The sequence below is a fragment of the Eucyclogobius newberryi genome, unplaced genomic scaffold, assembly GCF_026437365.1.
Source record: "Eucyclogobius newberryi isolate DKJ021-1_F unplaced genomic scaffold, fEucNew1.0.hap1 SCAF_13, whole genome shotgun sequence".
Lineage (NCBI taxonomy): Eukaryota > Metazoa > Chordata > Actinopteri > Gobiiformes > Gobiidae > Eucyclogobius > Eucyclogobius newberryi.
Window position 1 is genome coordinate 15599074 of NW_027315757.1, and position 13381 is coordinate 15612454.

A 13381-nucleotide genomic window follows, 5' to 3' on the forward strand; every position below is an offset into this window, starting at 1 on the left:
TGACTTCTACTTTTGTGTGCATTTCCTATATAAAAGTTAGCATTACATTCACTTCCTCTAACTATGATCAAAACTACATTCTTTTTTAAAATGGGAACTTGCCGGAGACGAAAAAACACAGAAATGCAGAGAAATGACACTGCTCGAACTCTGAACTCCGCGATAACGACAAAAACAATGCTTTTAACTTTCAGAAGCGAGTTGTGCCATCACAGTAAAGCTAATGAGGACTAGCATGCTAACAGCACTAGCTGACTCACGTTTTATTCCTTATTTTCACGTACAAACCAAATGAAAATGTGTTAATTGGACAGTTACGTTCACGTTTACGTTAAAACTATAGTCCAATTTTAGACCTGGTTTAGCTCTAGTTTAGACCTGGTTTAGCTCTAGTTTAGACCTGGTTTAGCTCTAGTTTAGACCTGGTTTAGATCTAGTTTAGACCTGGTTTAGCTCTAGTTTAGACCTGGTTTAGCTTTAGACCTGGTTTAGCTCTAGCTTGGACCTGGTTTAGCTCTAGTTTAGAGCTGGTTTAGCTCTAGTAGCTTAGACCTGGTTTAGCTCTAGTTTAGAGCTGGTTTAGCTCTAGTAGCTTAGACCTGGTTTAGCTCTAGTTTAGACCTGGTTTAGCTCTAGTTTAGACCTGGTTTAGCTCTAGTAGCTTAGACCTGGTTTAGCTCTAGCTTAGACCTGGTTTAGCTCTAGTTTAGACCTGGTTTAGCTCTAGCTTAGACCTGGTTTAGCTCTAGTAGCTTAGACCTGGTTTAGCTCTAGCTTAGACCTGGTTTAGCTATAGCTTAGACCTGGTTTAGCTCTAGTTTAGATCTGGTTTAGCTCGTCTGGGCTCAGAAAGTCTCACGTTCAAACTCACAGATTTAAAGGCACAGAATCAATCTAAAATAATGATCTCTGACATGTTTTAATTTGTAAAGTTTGGAGCGAAAACAAAAGCTTTGAACATTCACAAAGATCCACAAATCTGTCTGAAAATCAGTTTGTTGTTTACGACATTTACATTTTGTACAGTAGAAATATTTATGTAAAATAAAAACAGCATTCGTTTCTAAGGAAAAACAACTCAATATGCATATTCTGAAATGATTTAGACCTGGTTTAGTTCCTTTAAGTCCGGGTTTAGGGCCTGATTTAGTCTCAGTCCTGGGGCAGGTTCAGTCCTGGTTTAGTCCTGGTTTAGTCCTGGGGCAGGTTCAGTCCTGGTTTAGTCCTGGTTTAGCCCTGGTTTAGTCCTGGGGCAGGTTCAGTCCTGGTTTAGTCCTGGTTTAGCCCTGGTTTAGTCCTGGGGCAGGTTCAGTCCTGGTTTAGTCCTGGTTTAGTCCCGGGGCAGGTTCAGTCCTGGTTTAGTTCTGGTTTAGTCCTGGTTTAGTCCTGGTTTAGTCCTGGTTTAGTCCTGGTTTAGTCCCGGGGCAGGTTTAGTCCTGGTTTAGTCCCGGGGTAAGTTTAGTCCTGGTTTAGTCCCGGGGCAGGTTCAGTCCTGGTTTAGTCCTGGTTTAATCCTGGTTTAGTCCCGGGGCAGGTTCAGTCCTGGTTTAGTCCTGGTTTAGTCCCGGGGCAGGTTCAGTCCTGGTTTAGTCCTGGTTTAGTCCCGGGGCAGGTTCAGTCCTGGTTTAGTTCTGGTTTAGTCCTGGTTTAGTCCTGGTTTAGTCCTGGTTTAGTCCCGGGGCAGGTTTAGTCCTGGTTTAGTCCCGGGGTAAGTTTAGTCCTGGTTTAGTCCTGGTTTAATCCTGGTTTAGTCCCGGGGCAGGTTCAGTCCTGGTTTAGTCCTAGTTTAGTCCCGGTTTCAGGACAGCGGTCTCTTGGTGATGTCCTGCTCCGCGAGGTAAAAGTTCAGATATCCTCCCAGAGCTCCCACTGCCACGCCCGTCATGTGACTCGAGCAGCCGTCTGCAGAACAGAGACATTTAAGACCAGAACCAGCACAAATGAACTAATGTCACATTATTGTTTCACAACCGCCTCAGAAAACGCTAATTCAACTCCAAAGACGTGATTGTGGTCAGTTAAAGGACTTTAGATTGATTGTGGAGCCAAAACCAAACCAATAATGACGTTTGTGGATTTATATTTTGGAGATTTGGAGAATCCTGTGTTTCGAGACTTTTTCTTGGCAAAGCGCACAGTGAACATGCCACTGTCATCCTCTAGATGGCAGTAGCAACGAGTGTGTGACATCACTTCAGACCCAGGTACTCTTTAGACCTGGTTTAGCTCTAGCTTAGACCTGGTTTAGCTCTAGTTTAGCTCTAGTTTAGACCTGGTTTAGCTTTAGTTTAGCTCTAGTTTAGACCTGATTTAGCTTTAGTTTAGCTCTATTTTAGACCTGGTTTAGCTTTAGTTTAGACCTAGTTTAGCTTTAGTTTGGACCTGGTTTAGTTCTAGTTTAGACCTGGTTTAGCTTTAGTTTAGATCTAGTTTAGACCTGGTTTAGCTCTAGCTTAGACCTGGTTTAGCTTTAGTTTAGACCTGGTTTAGCTTTAGTTTGGACCTGGTTAAGTTCTAGTTTAGACCTGGTTTAGCTCTAGTTTAGACCTGGTTTAGCTCTAGTTTAGACCTGGTTTAACTTTAGTTTAGACCTGGTTTAGGTTTGGTTTAGACCTAGTTTAGACCTGGTTTAGCTCTAGTTTAGACCTGGTTTAGCTCTAGTTTAGACCTGGTTTAACTTTAGTTTAGACCTGGTTTAGGTTTGGTTTAGACCTAGTTTAGACCTGGTTTAGCTCTAGTTTAGACCTGGTTTAACTTTAGTTTAGACCTGGTTTAGCTTTAGTTTAGACCTAGTTTAGTTCTAGTTTAGACCTGGTTTAGCTCTAGTTTAGACCTGTTTTAGCTTTGGCTTAGAATTCCTTTAACTTGTTTCTTACCGAGCAGAACCTTCTCTCGCCGCTTGACCCTGTGGTGAGGCTGAAGCTGCTCCAGTAGCTCCTCGCCGATGCGCTCCGACACCACGTTCCCTGAAAACCACAAAAACAACCGCGTAAACGGCGCTCGTATCCGGGGGAAACGGCGCTCGTATCCGGGGGAAACGGCGTGCGGATAAACGGTCGTACTGTCGCGGCCGAAGCAGCCAACTTCCACGTCCTGAAGGCGGAGGATGTGCTGCAGCCAGTCCACTTTGTAGAAGTCCGAGAAGCCGGCCAATCCACAAACCAGGACTGAAACAAAGAAGAAACAGAACCAGGACTGAAACATTTAAAAGACGGTATTGAAGTTCTAGCTCGTACTGTTCTCCAGGAAGATGTCCGCGTTCAGCGCCCCGAGTCCGTCCCTGAGCAGATCCTGGTTGGTCTTCATCATGTTTGAGCAGAAGATTCTCTGGTAACTTTGCTCCGTCATGTTCAGGCGAGACAGACGAGTGTCGCCCTTCAGCAGGTCACTGCAGCCTCTCTGAGGAAATAAGGGACGTTTGAGTGCGTAGTTCGAGCGCGTAGACGTTTGAGCGCATGAACGTTTGAGCGCGTAAATGTTTGAGCGCGTAGACGTTTAAATGTGTAGACCAGGGGTGTCAAACTGATTTGGGTCGCGGGCCGAACATAACGTAAAACATAAAACTATTAAAAATATAAGAAGTAAATAGCTTTATATAGCCTACGCTGTTTTGAAGCAATTACTGGATCGACATTTAAGACAGATAAACATTTGACTTTATAACAAAATAAACTTCTCAAGATCTAAAAAAACTTTTAAATGTACTAACTAACATTTCCACGTCTGTGTAGTTCTCTGCACACCTGAACTGACACACCACTAAACTTCTGCTCATAAGTGCTTAAAGTACACTTCTCCCTCAGCAGCTCACACAGCAGTGCAGCAGAGCCGCGCGGGGGAGGGGCGGCCACCTGCAGCATTGTGGGACGCGTAGTTTTAGCGATGTAACTATTAAAAAAAATAATAATAATAATTATATAAATTTGAAATGTTCGGTGGGCCAAATTTTGACACCTATGGTGTAGACGTTTGCGTAGGTGTGGGCGTGGCACTGACCATGTGACCGATCATGAAGTAGAGCAGTTGGTGAGAGAGCGAGTAGAAGGGGCAGCCGAAGCGTGTCATCATGTCTCTGCACTGTTTGGTTACGATACACGGAGTCCCATTCTGCTTCCTGTGAACGCAGACACAGACACACAGACGCACAGACGCACAGAGGCACAGACACACAGAGGCACAGACGCACAGAGGCACAGACACACAGAGGCACAGACGCACAGAGGCACAGACACACAGAGGCACAGACGCACAGAGGCACAGACACACAGAGGCACAGACACACAGAGGCACAGACACACAGAGGCACAGAGGCACAGACGCACAGAGGCACAGACACACAGAGGCACAGACGCACAGAGGCACAGACACACAGAGGCACAAACACACAGAGGCACAGACACACAGAGGCACAGACACACAGAGGCACAGACGCACAGAGGCACAGACACACAGAGGCACAGAGGCACAGAGGCACAGACACACAGAGGCACAAACACACAGAGGCACAGACACACAGAGGCACAGACACACAGAGGCACAGACACACAGAGGCACAGACACACAGAGGCATAGAGGCACAGAGGCACAGACACACAGAGGCACAGACACACAGAGGCACAGAGGCACAGACACACAGAGGCACAGACACACAGAGGCACAGACACACAGAGGCACAGAGGTACAGACACACAGACGCAGAGAGGCACAGACACACAGACACACCAAGGCACAGACATACAGAGACACAGACACACAGAGGCACAGATACACAGAGGCACAGACACACAGAGGCACAGACGCACAGAGGCACAGAGGCACAGAGGCACAGACACACAGACGCACAGAGGCACAGACACACCAAGGCACAGACATACAGAGACACAGACACACAGAGGCACAGATACACAGAGGCACAGACACAGACACACCAAGGCACAGACACACCAAGGCACAGAGGCACAGACACACAGAGGCACAGGCGCACAGAGGCACAGACACACAGAGGCACAGAGGCACAGACGCACAGAGGCACAGACACACAGAGGCACAGAGGCACAGACGCACAGAGGCACAGACACACAGAGGCACAGACGCACAGAGGCACAGACACACAGAGGCATAGAGGCACAGACACACAGAGGCACAGACACACAGAGGCACAGAGGCACAGACACACAGACGCAGAGATGCACAGACACACAGAGGCACAGACACACAGAGGCACAGAGGCACAGACACACAGAGGCACAGACACACAGAGGCACAGAGGTACAGACACACAGACGCAGAGAGGCACAGACACACAGACACACCAAGGCACAGACATACAGAGACACAGACACACAGAGGCACAGATACACAGAGGCACAGACACACAGAGGCACAGACGCACAGAGGCACAGAGGCACAGACACACAGACGCACAGAGGCACAGACACACCAAGGCACAGACATACAGAGACACAGACACACAGAGGCACAGATACACAGAGGCACAGACACACCAAGGCACAGACACACCAAGGCACAGAGGCACAGACACACAGAGGCACAGACGCACAGAGGCACAGACACACAGAGGCACAGACACACAGAGGCACAGACACACAGAGGCACAGAGGCACAGACGCACAGAGGCACAGACACACAGACGCACAGAGGCACAGACACACAGAGACACAGACACACAGAGGCACAGATACACAGAGGCACAGAGGCACAGACACAGACACACCAAGGTACAGACACACCAAGGCACAGAGGCACAGACACACAGAGGCACAGACGCACAGAGGCACAGACACACAGAGGCACAGACACACAGAGGTACAGACACACAGACACACCAAGGCACAGACATACAGAGACACAGACACACAGAGGCACAGACACACAGACACACCAAGGCACAGACATACAGAGACACAGACACACAGATGCACAGACACACAGAGGCACAGACACACAGAGGCACAGACACACAGACACACAGAGGCACAGAGGCACAGACACACAGACGCAGAGAGGCACAGACACACAGACACACCAAGGCACAGACATACAGAGACACAGACACATAGAGGCACAGAGGCACAGACACACAGAGGCACAGACACACAGAGGCACAGACGCACAGAGGCACAGACACACAGACACACAGACGCACAGAGGCACAGACACACAGACACACCAAGGCACAGACATACAGAGACACAGACACACAGAGGCACAGATACACAGAGGCACAGACACAGACACACCAAGGCACAGACACACCAAGGCACAGAGGCACAGACACACAGAGGCACAGACGCACAGAGGCACAGAGGCACAGACACACAGAGGCACAGACACACAGACGCACAGAGGCACAGACACAACAAGGCACAGACATGCAGAGACACAGACACACAGAGGCACAGATACACAGAGGCACAGACACACAGAGGCACAGATACACAGAGGCACAGAGACACAAAGGCACAGACACACCAAGGCACAGACACACAGAGACACAGACACACAGAGGCACAGACACACCAAGGCACAGACACACAGAGACACAGACACACAGAGGCACAGACAAACAGACGCACAGAGGCACAGACGCACAGATGCAGAGAGTCATGAGCTACTGTCCTCCTGAAATTGTGACGTGACATTTTAGAATGACCTCTTCCTTAAAGGTCAAGCTCTGTTGGTGAGTAAAGTGTTTGCTGTGGAGTGAGTGTAAGAGTTCCTCACCACGTTCCCAGCAGCAGAGTCAGACACTTGTCACTGAGCTGCTCGTCGTAGCACTCGGACGTCAGAGTGGAAGAGTAAACCAGGCTCAAGTCTGTGGAGCTCCAGGAGCCAGGGACCAACCAGAACTGCCAGGTCAGGAGCGGCTCGAACTCTGCTCCGGAGAGGAGGAAAGTACAGTCAACGAGCTTCAAATCTGCACTAAAGAGGAGGAAAGTACAGTCAACGGGCTTCAAATCTGCACTAAAGAGGAGGAACGTACAGTCAACGAGCTTCAAATCTGCACTAAAGAGGAGGAAAGTACAGTCAACGAGCTTCAAATCTGCCCTAAAGAGGAGGAAAGTACAGTCAACGAGCTTCAAATCTGCCCTAAAGAGGAGGAAAGTACAGTCAACGAGCTTCAAATCTGCACTAAAGAGGAGGAAAGTACAATCAACAAGCTTCAAATCTGCACTAAAGAGGAGGAAAGTACAGTCAACGAGCTTCAAATCTGCACTAAAGAGGAGGAAAGTACAGTCAACGAGCTTCAAATCTGCACTAAAGAGGAGGAAAGTACAGTCAACGAGCTTCAAATCTGCACTAAAGAGGAGGAAAGTACAATCAACGAGCTTCAAATCTGCACTAAAGAGGAGGAAAGTACAGTCAACGAGCTTCAAATCTGCACTAAAGAGGAGGAAAGTACAGTCAACGAGCTTCAAATCTGCACTAAAGAGGAGGAAAGTACAATCAACGAGCTTCAACTCTGCACTAAAGAGGAGGAAAGTACAATCAACGAGCTTCAAATCTGCACTAAAGAGGAGGAAAGTACAATCAACGAGCTTCAACTCTGCACTAAAGAGGAGGAAAGTACAATCAACGAGCTTCAACTCTGCACTAAAGAGGAGGAAAGTACAGTCAACGAGCTTCAAATCTGCACTAAAGAGGAGGAAAGTATAGTAAACGAGCCACGCCCTCCATGGCCACGCCCTCCAGGTGCATGCTGGGAGTGGTAGTCTTGCCTCTGTAGTAGTCGGGGTCGTTCTGCCTCAGGGCGTTGACGGCTCGGTCCAGACTCAGGTCCAGTCTCCGGACCAGGACCACGGCCCGACTCCTCTGGGACCAACTCACGGGGTCCGAGTGAGGCCAGGACTGGACCGCCTGCTTCAACTCGGCTGTGAGGGAGGGAGAGAGGTGAAGGAGGGAGAGAGGGAGGTGAAGGAGGGAGAGGGAGGTGAAGGAGGGAGGGAGAGAGGGAGGTGAAGGAGGGAGAGAGGGAGGTGAAGGAGGGAGGGAGGGAGAGAGGTGAAGGAGGGAGGTGAAGGAGGGAGAGAGGGAGGTGAAGGAGGGAGAGAGGGAGGTGAAGGAGGGAGGGAGGGAGAGAGGTGAAGGAGGGAGGTGAAGGAGGGAGAGAGGGAGGTGAAGGAGGGAGAGAGGGGGGTGAAGGAGGGAGAGGAGGTGAAGGAGGGAGAGAGGGAGGTGAAGGAGGGAGAGAGGGAGGTGAAGGAGGGAGGGAGGTGAAGGAGGGAGAGAGGGAGGTGAAGGAGGGAGGGAGGGAGAGAGGTGAAGGAGGGAGGTGAAGGAGGGAGAGAGGGAGGTGAAGGAGGGAGGGAGGTGAAGGAGGGAGAGAGGGAGGTGAAGGAGGGAGGGAGAGAGGTGAAGGAGGGAGGTGAAGGAGGGACAGAGGGAGGTGAAGGAGGGAGGGAGGTGAAGGAGGGCGAGAGGGCGGTGAAGGAGGGAGGGAGGGAGGTGAAGGAGGGAGGTGAAGGAGGGAGAGAGGGAGGTGAAGGAGGGAGGGAGGTGAAGGAGGGAGAGAGGGAGGTGAAGGAGGGAGAGAAGGAGGTGAAGGAGGGAGAGGGAGGTGAAGGAGGGAGGGAGGTGAAGGAGGGAGAGAGGGCGGTGAAGGAGGGAGGGAGGGAGAGAGGTGAAGGAGGAAGGGAGGGAGGTGAAGGAGGGAGGGAGGGAGAGAGGTGAAGGAGGGAGGTGAAGGAGGGAGGGAGGGAGAGAGGTGAAGGAGGGAGGTGAAGGAGGGAGAGAGGGAGGTGAAGGAGGGAGGGAGGTGAAGGAGGGAGAGAGGGAGGTGAAGGAGGGAGAGAAGGAGGTGAAGGAGGGAGAGAGGGAGGTGAAGGAGTGAGGGAGGGAGAGAGGTGAAGGAGGGAGGTGAAGGAGGGAGAGAGGGAGGTGAAGGAGGGAGAGAGGGAGGTGAAGGAGGGAGAGAAGGAGGTGAAGGAGGGAGAGAGGGAGGTGAAGGAGTGAGGGAGAGAGGGAGGTGAAGGAGGGAGGGAGGGAGGTCAAGGAGGGAGGTGAAGGAGGGAGAGAGGGAGGTGAAGGAGGGAGAGAGGTAAAGGAGGGAGAGAGGGCGGTGAAGGAGGGAGAGAGGGAGGTGAAGGAGGGAGGGAGGGAGGTGAAGGAGGGAGGGAGAGAGGGAGGTGAAGGAGGGAGGGAGAGAGGTGAAGGAGGGAGAGAGGGAGGTGAAGGAGGGAGGGAGAGAGGTGAAGGAGGGAGAGAGAGGTGAAGGAGGGAGAGAGGGAGGTGAAGGAGGGAGGGAGGGAGATGAAGGAGGGAGGTGAAGGAGGGAGAGAGGGAGGTGAAGGAGGGAGGGAGGTGAAGGAGGGAGAGAGGGAGGTGAAGGAGGGAGAGGAGGTGAAGGAGGGAGAGAGGGAGGTGAAGGAGGGAGAGAGGGGGGTGAAGGAGGGAGAGAGGGAGGTGAAGGAGGGAGGGAGGTGAAGGAGGGAGAGAGGGAGGTGAAGGAGGGAGGGAGGTGAAGGAGGGAGGGAGAGAGGGGGGTGAAGGAGGGAGGGAGGGAGAGAGGTGAAGGAGGGAGAGAGGGAGGTGAAGGAGGGAGGGAGAGAGGGGGGTGAAGGAGGGAGGGAGAGAGGGAGGTGAAGGAGGGAGGAAGAGAGGGAGGTGAAGGAGGGAGGAAGGGAGATGAAGGAGGGAGGGAGGGAGGTGAAGGAGGGAGAGAGGAAGGTGAAGGAGGGAGGGAGAGAGGGAGGTGAAGGAGGGAGAGAGGAAGGTGAAGGAGGGAGGGAGGTGAAGGAGGGAGGGAGAGAGGGGGGTGAAGGAGGGAGGGAGAGAGGGAGGTGAAGGAGGGAGGAAGAGAGGGAGGTGAAGGAGGGAGGGAGGGAGAGAGGTGAAGGAGGGAGAGAGGGAGGTGAAGGAGGGAGGGAGAGAGGGGGGTGAAGGAGGGAGGGAGAGAGGGAGGTGAAGGAGGGAGGAAGAGAGGGAGGTGAAGGAGGGAGGGAGGGAGGTGAAGGAGGGAGGGAGGGAGGTGAAGGAGGGAGAGAGGAAGGTGAAGGAGGGAGGGAGAGAGGGAGGTGAAGGAGGGAGAGAGGAAGGTGAAGGAGGGAGGGAGAGAGGGAGGTGAAGGAGGGAGGAAGAGAGGGAGGTGAAGGAGGGAGGGAGGGAGGTGAAGGAGGGAGAGAGGGAGGTGAAGGAGGGAGGGAGAGAGGGGGGTGAAGGAGGGAGGGAGAGAGGAAGGTGAAGGAGGGAGGGAGAGAGGGAGGTGAAGGAGGGAGAGAGGGAAGGGGGAGAGAGGTGAAGGAGAGAGGGGAGAGACTTTACAATGACATTTTTTGATAGCTCATTTTAAAAAAGCCCTCCCTCACTGCACACGGCCCCTCCCTCACTGCACACGGCCCCTCCCTCACTGCACACGGCCCCTCCCTCACTGCACACGGCCCCTCCCTCACTCCACACAGCCCCTCCCTCACTGCACACAGCCCCTCCCTCACTGCACACAGCCCCTCCCTCACTGCACACAGCCCCTCCTCGCCGTCCACACACTCTCACACTCCTCTAGCGCCCCCTGCAGTGTGCTGTACACATGTTCAAGCCTGAGTCGTGCTGTGATCAGTCTCTTTAACAGTTCCACAGGCTCCGAGCAGCAGGTCCCAGCTGCCTGGTTCCTCCAACTGAGCCAGATGCTCATTTTTGCCTGGCCCAGTAAAACGTTCGTTAAGGCCATAGTTTTCTGTTGGAGTGATAAGAGTTAAAGCGCCCCCTACAGGTCGGACGACTCATTGAACTAAAATGTAGTTAAGATAAATATATTTTGAATTTTGCTAAAAATAAATAAATGTTGAAGTTATCTCAGAAAAGAAAATTTTTAGGTTTATAATTTCACTTCCTGTTTGTAATTGATGACATCACAGTAGGAAATTACCCGGCAAACACTGGGGCAAAACTCCTCTAATGTCACAGTTTGTTTTATTTGACAAATAAAAATATATGAGAGCGACTTTATTTTGTTGAATTCATGTTTAGAGTCAAAAAAGTTCTTTCTTTGTGTAAATTCTTCATAAACTTTGACTGAATGAGTGTCCCTGCTGTGATGTCACTTCCTGTCATTTTCTACACGTTTTTCAGCGTTTTCTCCACAAATACCTGCTCGATTGATGTGAAACTATCATTTATATGTACAACAGGTATAAATACACTGAATAAAGTTAAAATTAGAACATTGTAAAAACCCGTCAGAGGAACTTTAATATACACTTTTAAATATTTCGGAAGAATAATAAACAACGGTCTTTTGGTTGGTAAATTTACACTTAAGGATCTAAATTGTTGCCAGTAAAAGTACAGTTACAGTTTTATTAAAGCGCGTCTTTGTCTTGCAACGTGACGGGACGGAAATCTTTTTTGCAAGTTTGGACAAAGACCCCGACCGGATTCCTGCGGTTAAAGACCCGAGTCGGGGGTCTTTAACCGCCAAAGTGAAACGTGAGCTTGTGGATCATAACTGCAACAACAACGAGTGATTTTCATGTGTTTATCCATCGTACAGAGAGAATAAGAAGAGAATTAGACTGGAATCACCCAAAACACCCCAAAAGTACGTTGTTTTCTGTGTAAATCTGAACAAAAGTGCGACGTGTGCAACAGAAAGATACATAATGTAGTACAAAAAACACTTTGATCATTACTGTGTTGACAATAATCTACAATATCATGTCTTTTGTCAAGTGCAACATCATCAAAAATGCACTCAATTAAAAGTTCAAGTACTGCTGCCGAAACTGTGCTTAAAGTAAAAAGTACTCGTGAAAATACTACTCGTGGATGTGAACGAGGAATAGAAGACGCAGCTCTCATAGTGAGCGTGCGATTAAAGTTATTGCTTATTGTTATGCTAAATCTAGGGACGTGTGCAGTTTGCAGATAGCGCGTTGATATGGGAAAGAATCAATCTAAAGGTGATGTGTCCATCCCGGAGACGCCTGTCATGGAGTGTCTGGAATACTATGTGTCCGTCATTTCTTTTGATGCATTTTGAATTGCCTTGTGTATGAAATGTGCTCTACAAATAAACTTGCCTAGGCTAAGTCCATTGTCATAAATGCACAACAAACAATGAAACCACAATACTGACGATACAAACACTACAAACAGGTTTAATTCAATTCACGATGAAAGTATTCTATGTATTCAGAATACACTTCTCTGTATGTCCCTGATCCTGGTCCTGGTCCTAATCCTGGTCCTCTTCCTGTTCCGGTCCCGTTCCCGTCCCTGGTCCTGATCCTGATCCTGATCCTGATCCTGGTCCTGTATCTGTATCTGTGTCCCTGTCCCTGGTCCTGTCCCCGGTCCTGTCCCTGTCCTTGGTCCTCTCCCTGGTCCCTGGTCCTGTCCCTGTTCTGTTCCTGGTCCTGTCCCTGGTCCTTGTCCTGTCCCCAGTCCTTGTCCTTGTCCTTGGTCCTGTCCCTAGTCCTGTCCATGGTCCCTGTTCCTGTCTCTGATCCTGGTCCCTGGTCCCTGGTCTCTGGTCCCTGGTCTCTGGTCCCTATCCCTGGTCCTGTCCCCTGTCCCTATCCCTGGTGCTGTCCCTGATCCCTGGTCCCTGTCTCGGTCCTTGGTCCTGGTCCTGTCCCTGATCCCTGATCCCTGTCCCTGATCCCTGTCTCGGTCCTTGGTCCTGGTCCTGTCCCTGATCCCTGATCCCTGATCCCTGATCCCTGTCTCTGTCCTTGGTCCTGGTCCTGTCCCTGATCCCTGATCCCTGATCCCTGATCCCTGTCCCTGGTCCCCGTCCCCGGTCCCGGTGGCGCACTCACCCTGCAGCATGACGTATCCCACCACTCCGTCCAGGTTGATGTGCTCGTGCTGCCGCTCCAGAAAGTCTACTCCACGCGCGAGGCTGCTCAGGACGTCATCAATGACCTCCGCGCGTGACACCGCAGAGAACAGCGCGAGGACGGCAGTCAGACGCAGCCACGAGCCCCGCATCGAGCCCCGCATCGAGCCCCGCATCCTGCCGCTCTGCTCCGGGACAATCTGCAGAGCACCGCAGTGAGAAGCTCGAGGGGGAAAAGACCGAGGCACGTGGTGGCGCAGGGGCGGGGCTTACACGTGTAAACAACAGAAAAATTTAGTTCTGGACCCAAATCCACACAAATGTTTCTCACCACGTCCAGTGTCCACTAAACCACGACAGTAAAATTTGATCCTATTTTCAGAAAACATGGAACAGAGACCACGTGTCATCTCCCATTGAATATTTGTACCAAATACTCAATTTCTACCAAATATTCAATTGGAAAAAGTCTAACAAACACTTCACCACCAACAAGTAACAACCATAGATGTATTATATATCACGATTACAGTTGTGGCCCTCGTCAGTTATGATTATATCGGATCACAATGATTGATTAAACCA

At 50.6% G+C, this 13381-nt stretch overlaps 1 protein-coding gene across 1 annotated transcript; it reads right to left on the reverse strand.

The window, feature by feature from the left end:
• Positions 1-1738: 1738 nt before the first annotated feature.
• cunh16orf89 (chromosome unknown C16orf89 homolog) lies at positions 1739-12948 on the reverse strand. Its single transcript, XM_072442692.1, has 8 exons — positions 12777-12948; positions 7740-7892; positions 6745-6895; positions 3997-4114; positions 3237-3399; positions 3063-3167; positions 2877-2966; positions 1739-1902 (listed from the first exon to the last, which is right to left on the reverse strand). Exons 1-8 carry the CDS (start codon positions 12946-12948, stop codon positions 1799-1801), a joined length of 1056 nt encoding a protein of 351 aa, XP_072298793.1. The 3' UTR covers positions 1739-1798.
• Positions 12949-13381: the final 433 nt, after the last annotated feature.

Bases quoted from the DNA above. Each gene is read 5' to 3' on its own strand.
- cunh16orf89 (XM_072442692.1), bottom strand. From the start codon at position 12,948: ATGCGGGGCTCGTGGCTGCGTCTGACTGCCGTCCTCGCGCTGTTCTCT. The intron at 3,168-3,236 runs GTACGAGCTAGA...TCTTTGTTTCAG, and splicing joins GGACATCTTCCTGGAGAACA to TCCTGGTTTGTGGATTGGCC. The intron at 1,903-2,876 runs GTAAGAAACAAG...TCTGTTCTGCAG, and splicing joins GCGAGAGAAGGTTCTGCTCG to ACGGCTGCTCGAGTCACATG.